Source organism: Hipposideros armiger, unplaced genomic scaffold, assembly GCF_001890085.2.
Source record: "Hipposideros armiger isolate ML-2016 unplaced genomic scaffold, ASM189008v1 scaffold_126, whole genome shotgun sequence".
Lineage (NCBI taxonomy): Eukaryota > Metazoa > Chordata > Mammalia > Chiroptera > Hipposideridae > Hipposideros > Hipposideros armiger.
Window position 1 is genome coordinate 180,663 of NW_017731476.1, and position 6,172 is coordinate 186,834.

A 6,172-nucleotide genomic window follows, 5' to 3' on the forward strand; every position below is an offset into this window, starting at 1 on the left:
AGCAGCTGGAACGTGGGCGAAGGTAGTTCTGTGGGACTTACTGGTCATCGATGATGTGCTTGCAGGAGGTGGAGACGATATAGCCAGCTGTGGAGGCCATGACAGCTTGGACAGAGGACACTAGCCTAGGGAGGAAGAGGGGACAGTGGCAGAGGGAGGCGACACCCCCCTCCGCCCACCTCCCCGCCTTCCCTTCTCACGACAGAGGCCGGACTAAGCCCCAGAGCCCGCCTCCCCTCTACCCCAGCCTATAAATTGCTCCCAGACCGCTCTTTCACCTGTCCTTTAAAGAATCCCTGAAGGTCCGTCCCTAAACGTGCCTGCCCTTCCCGTGCTCTCTGGGCAGGCTCATACCCCTCAGGTAGCTTCTCACCTGGATGAGGATCTTGCCCAGGCAGACAAAGGGTGTGCTGACCTCTGCCATCAGCAAGCAGCCTAGAAAGAAATCTCCCTTGCCCTGACGCCACACCTGAGGAGAGGGAGGAAACAGCTGGGCCTCACCCTGGATTCCTGGGCAGCACCTGCTCTCCTGCTCTCCCCTCCATCACTTTTAAATACTTAACTCCGAAAGTCTGAACACGATACAGTAGCAAAGCTGGGAGCATGACCTCACGGTATTCCTCCACCAATCCCGCAGGTAAGATTAATGCCTTATATTGCAGATGGGGAAACTGAGGCTCAGAGACATGCAACAGCAGCTCCAAAGGGCCCCTGCTGGGCGTGGCTCTGCCAGACCAGGCTGACCCCAGGCCCTCTTGTTGTCTGGGCTGGTCGGGTGCTCAGTAAACCCTCCGCAGGGCCCATTCACCCTGAGCCTGCCCAATTGCTGGGACTTGGACCCAGGGCTCCCTGAGCTCCTTGGTGCTGACATGAGCAGGACAGGGGACTCTGGCCGTGGGCAGCGTGACTCACCACAGACAGCGGGAAGCACACCAGCACCATGGCAGCGTGGTGCAGCACCATCAGGAACTCCTTGTGCAGGTAGCCTCGTGCCACAGCCCAGGTGCCACCCGGGGCTCTGGCCCCGGCTTCATCCCCTCCGTGTCCTTTGACCTGGTGCTTGTGCCAGTGACAGAGGAACATGGCGTAAATGTCGTAGATGAAGTAGGGCACTGCGAATTGTGTGTAGGCAGAGGAAAGCCAGTGTCTGTGGGGCAGAAATAAGGGGTGGTCAGGGGGGCAGGAGATGGACAGAGCAGCTGCCTGGTACTGGGGTCAGTGGTGGACGCATCACTGATGAGTCAGAGTGCAACTGACAAGCACAACAGCCCTGAGAGTGGAGTGGACTCTCGAGTTACATGACGGGACTCCAGGTTACAGGGTGACAAACTCGCCCAAAGTCATGTGGTCATATAGCTGGTAAGGGGTAGTGATGGGATTCAAACCCAGACTGTCTGACCGCGAAGCCCACCCATTTTTTCATATTCATTCATTCATTCATTCATTCATTTCCCCTCCCTCCCTCTCTGCAATATGGTAGGAGACAAAGGAAAAGAGATCGAAAGACAGCACAAACCAAAGGGCAGAGATAGAGTGAGAAAACAAGCTCAAGCAAGGGATGAGACAGCTGAGGTTAGGACGAACAGCAGGAGAGCTGAGAGTGAAGGGGAGAGAGCATACCGGCTGACATTGAGTAGTTATTACATGCAGGCACTATTCTAATTATCTCAAATCTTTTACATGCATAAACTTATTTACTCACTCACAAAAACCCTACAAAAAGTTATCACCCCCATTTTACAGATGAGGAAACCGAGAGGCTAGGTAATCTGGACAAGGAATAAACCTGAGAAGTCTGGCTCCATAGCCCTCACTCTCAGCCACCCTGACCCCTGGAAGAATCAAGACAAGTGTCAGAAGCAGGCCCTGTAGGGTGAGTTGGTCATGCTGTCAGTGCTGCTTATTCTGCCTGAATGTGGCCCAATCTCTCATTTTTTCAGGTACAGCCAAACACTAAGGAGAAAAACGCTGAGTAAAAGGAGCCAAGAGCAGAGGAAGTTCTATGTACTTTGAGAGTAAACAAAATGAAAAGTGCATGAATATGCAACATTGCATTTTTTTGCTTGAGTCAGCACATCGAGTGAGCCATTTCTCTTAAATCCTACAGTCCTGTGACAGGTCTGGGGGGTGAGGTCAATGAGGCAGGCCCAAGGAGACTCACCCAGCGAGGTAGAGGGACAAAAAAAAGTCAGCCAAGAAGTGACACAGAAAAAGAGCTGCGACCAAATGTGAGTCTGAGTCGCTGTTGCAGGAGAAGTGAATGAGACCTGGGGGAGGCCAGGACGTAAGCTGGGGGGAGGTCAAGGTGAGCTGGAAGCATGAGGAAGGCTGGCCTGGACCGGAAGAGGCTGCCCACGCTCAGCAAGGTGATTTCAGAAGCGAAGCTGAGACCTGTGCTGGCGCATGTGACCAGGAGGGGGAGGCAGAGGAGAGGGAGCAGTGGCCCAGGTCAGAGACAGAGGGCAGGAAAGTGGAAAGGGGTCCGAAGGCCCCAGGGAAGTTAGAGCAGGGAATGGTCAGGAGAGCTGGTCGCAGCTGACCTGGTAGGACTGCTGGCCTGTAGGGGTCCAGGACCACCCACCAGGCTCTGGGCTGCAATGCGAAAGGTTAAGCCCAGACCCACCCTCTGAGCAATTAGGTGCTCAGAAGTAGGAACAGCTGCTGCCCCTAGATTAACCCTGATCCTCCTCACCCACCTGAGGATTAAAAGAGGGAGGGACAAGAACAGAGCTGGGGGGTGGGGGGAGTTGGAAACATAAGAGTTGGAAGGTGACCTCTGTAAGAAGGCAAGAGGAGGCAATGTGTGGGGATCCAGGCTCATTTTGGACCCAGGGGTGGGGAAGGAGGGGAGAGGGCAAGAGGAGGCCAAGTTATGGGGGCGGAGTCTGAAGGAAGAAAGAGTTAAGCAGCCACTGTGTGTGAGCCAGAGCTGCTCTAGGCATTGGACACACACCACTCACTTCTTCCTCACAGCTGCCCTGGACCTCAGTCGGGGGCTCATCTGCAGGGAAAGAGGGGGTGCCTCTAGGTCAGGCTCATCCAGACAATGTCCCTGGGGCTCAACAGCTCCCAGAGAAGGGGAGCAGGGCCAGCAGTTAAGCATGGGATGTCCTCGGACCCTTAAAGGGAACTCTGCAGCAGCCCATGGGTCCCCTAGAGCTGTCCCATCAGCACCACGGACAGGGCCCCTCTCTTTCCTCCTCCTGCCCCACCTCTTAGGCCTGGGCTTTTTTGGCAAGCGCCAGGCACTGCAGCAGCTGCCAGTGCCAAATTTTGGCCTCTACACACACACACACACACACACACACCACTCGTGCCCTTGTTTGTGTCACCTCTGTCCTCTCATCTCCCTCGTGCATGAGGCTGGGTCTGGACTCCTGGATTCTGAGCTGTGAGCCCAGCAGGAGGAACAGGACACCCAGGTGCAGGTTGGAAAGGGGACCTGAGGGGTGTGAGGGTGGGAGGGGGAAAGAGAGGAAACAGCACTCAGAAACTAATACAATACAAGAGGCCAGGAAGCCCAGAAGTTGCTTTGAGGATCCTCTCTGAGCCCCACTCCTGCTCTTGCTGGCTCTGACCTTTACAGGCAGGACACGGATAAATTTATTCCTGGGTGTTGAGTTGCAGCTATTGCAGTTAACTTGCTCAGGCCCAAGNCACCACAACATGAGGAACTGTATTAAGGGGTCGTGGCATTAGGAAGGTGAGAACCGCTGATCTAAGGGGAAACAAAAGGTGTTTAACCTTGTCTCCCCCCAAAACACCTGTGCCTTCTGTACAAATGCAACAAGTCCCTCCTGTTTCTAAATTCTGGGGCTGCCACTGTTCATCCCAAAGGATGCAGGCTCTGTGGGTCCCAACCTCTCCCCTCCTGATTCCAGTGGGGTTGGGGGGAAGGTTCTAGCTCCAGCACTGTCTGTCTCCCCTCCCCCCCAAGTGGGTGATCAGAATAGCTCCAGGTTGTGACATCACAGGGCTCCGGTCCCTGTCATAGGCGCGGAGGGGTCATGGGGCTGTGGCAGTGGGCATGGGTGTGGGTGTGGCTGGCTGTAGTAACAGGTGGGAAGTGGTCCTGGGAGCAGTGGGAAGGAGGAAGGCTTGGGGGGAAAGGGTCAATGTCCCCTCAGGGACTGGGAGGCCAGCCTCCGCCTTTCTCTCTGCTCTCAACACTTCGCTCCCATCCTCCCCATCCAGAATGGACCTTCTCGTGAAGAGCTCGGCTGACCTTTGAGAAGTTCCTGAAACAAATTTTAGCCCCTTTATAGCCACGCTAAGGCTGTGTGGTGTCTTGGGGTGGGAGGCAGGGGTCTGCTTGGCTCTTGTCATAGATTTTGCTCTGGGTCCCCAGCACCCAGCCTGGAAAGTGCCAAGTCCTTGGCCCTGGGGACAGAATCTCCACTCTTCAGAGACAGATCTGACTTCTTTGATTACTCAGATTCAGACCAAGCCAGGCTCCTGGCCGTGGCCCAGTTTATTGGAGAGAAACCTGTCATCTTTGTTAACTCAGGTATGAGCCAGCTTAAGAAGGGGCCTCCTCCTAGCCAGGGCCTGGAGGAGAGCAGCCCCAGGAGATGAGTCCAGGGACCCCATTTCCGCCTCCTTGTCTGGCAGGTTCCAGCCCTGGGTTCTTCCATCGCATCCTGGTGGGCGCTCTGGTGGTAGCTTTCTTCTTCCTCCTTTTCCAGTTCTGCACACACATGTAAGGCATGTCGTTGTCCCGTCCCCCACCACCCACCCCCTGCCTTGGGGGAGGCTGAAGGACCCAGACGTGGCCTCCCACCTCTGATCTCCATACCCCATAGGAGCTGCCAGAAAGGGGCCTAAAGAGCCAGACAAGGGCCCTGGGTGCCACCCCAGTGCCCAAACCCCCCGCCCCCTTGTCTCCTGCTGATGAATAAAAGTCCTTGCTTTCTCTTCCCCGACTGCTCAGCGACCAGCCAGGAGGTCCTGCCCCACACTGTGTGGTCGCCCATGCTTTCCATCCCCAGCCCCAAAGAACTGGGCTAACAGGGCCAGGTGGCGTTCACGCAGGTCGTCTTTATTAGCGGTCTGTAAAGCACCTCCCAGGGTCCCCCGACCCCAGACTGGAGGAAGCCTTGAGAGGTCTGTAGCACCAGGGACATGCCAGGGCCCGAGGGCAAGATGAGCAGCCTAATGGGGAAGGGACTGGGTGCCGCTCCACCTGCCCCACTGGGGATTGCTCAGCACTGGGAAGGCTGGGGGATAGCAGCCACTTTCCTCTCCCCACCCCAACAAACTAGTGTGAATTTGGGCGAATAAATAAATAAGACTCCTCAGGCTGGCCGCCCTTGGAGAGGAGCTGTGGGGGCAACCGGCACTGAGGGAGGCCCACAGGGTTTGTTAGGGTGTCCCCTCCCTCCCAGATGTGGGGAACTGAGAGGAGTTTGCAGCAAGGGGACTACGAAGGCCTTGGCAGCAGGGCCTCCCCCACATTCTTTGACTCCTGGTCCCCTGGAATCTCCATCTGTCTCCCCACAGCCCTCAAGCCCTACGCAAATGGGAAATGGTTCCCCCTCCTCTGCCCCTCGCTCTCCAGGGCCCCACGGTTGTGATAGAAAAAGGGTATATGCAGGAAGGGGTTCGCTACACTCAGCTGCGGCACCGCGGAGAGAAGAGGCCCCTCTCCCTGCCTTCCACTTCGCCTGGTCCCTGCCCCTCAGCGCCTGCGGGGATCTGTCCCTACCCCTTTGGAGTCCATCTGTCAATCCTGGGGCTGTCAGGGCCAGAGGCCCCGGGCTCCCAACCCCCACCCAGCAGCCCCAGAGCCCGGTACCTGCGGAAATAGGGAAGAGGGTGGGGAGGGTCCCCTGGCCCCCCTCAGTCCTGGGTCTCGCAGGGAGAGGGCGGGGGGGAGCTCCGGGGCCGGAAGAGGCGGCAGGCCCCGCGGCAGATGAGAAAGAACCAGTAGAGCTGGGGGGCGAGCAGCAGCGCGGCGCCCAGGTTGACGTGGGCTGGGATGGCGAGGGGCACGGCGAGCAGCGGGAGGCCGGCGTGCTGCCCGTAGGCCCAATACAGGTAAGGGAAGAGCAGCACCCGGCAGCAGAGGAAGCTGAGCAACATCAGGGCCCCGTTCACCTTGTGCAGCAGCGTATGCTGCTGCTTGTACTGCGGAGAGGACCGGGCAGAGAAAAAGGGGGCGGGGTGAGAGGAG

The 6,172-nt window shown here is 57.2% G+C and overlaps 1 protein-coding gene across 2 annotated transcripts in view; it reads left to right on the plus strand.

Annotated features, from left to right (window-relative positions):
- The first annotated feature begins 374 nt into the window (after window positions 1-374).
- Window positions 375-6,172, plus strand: part of LOC109385938 (uncharacterized) — a 30,129-nt gene continuing 24,331 nt past the window's right edge. The window contains exon 1 of one of the 2 annotated variants that reach the window (XM_019648705.1): window positions 375-637. In XM_019648705.1, coding sequence (XP_019504250.1) covers window positions 604-637 — 34 coding nt within the window. In that variant the 5' untranslated portion in view covers window positions 375-603. Of the gene's footprint in view, window positions 638-3,369; window positions 3,429-6,172 lie in introns of those variants that run through there. The other variant, XM_019648706.1, reaches the window with a different exon arrangement.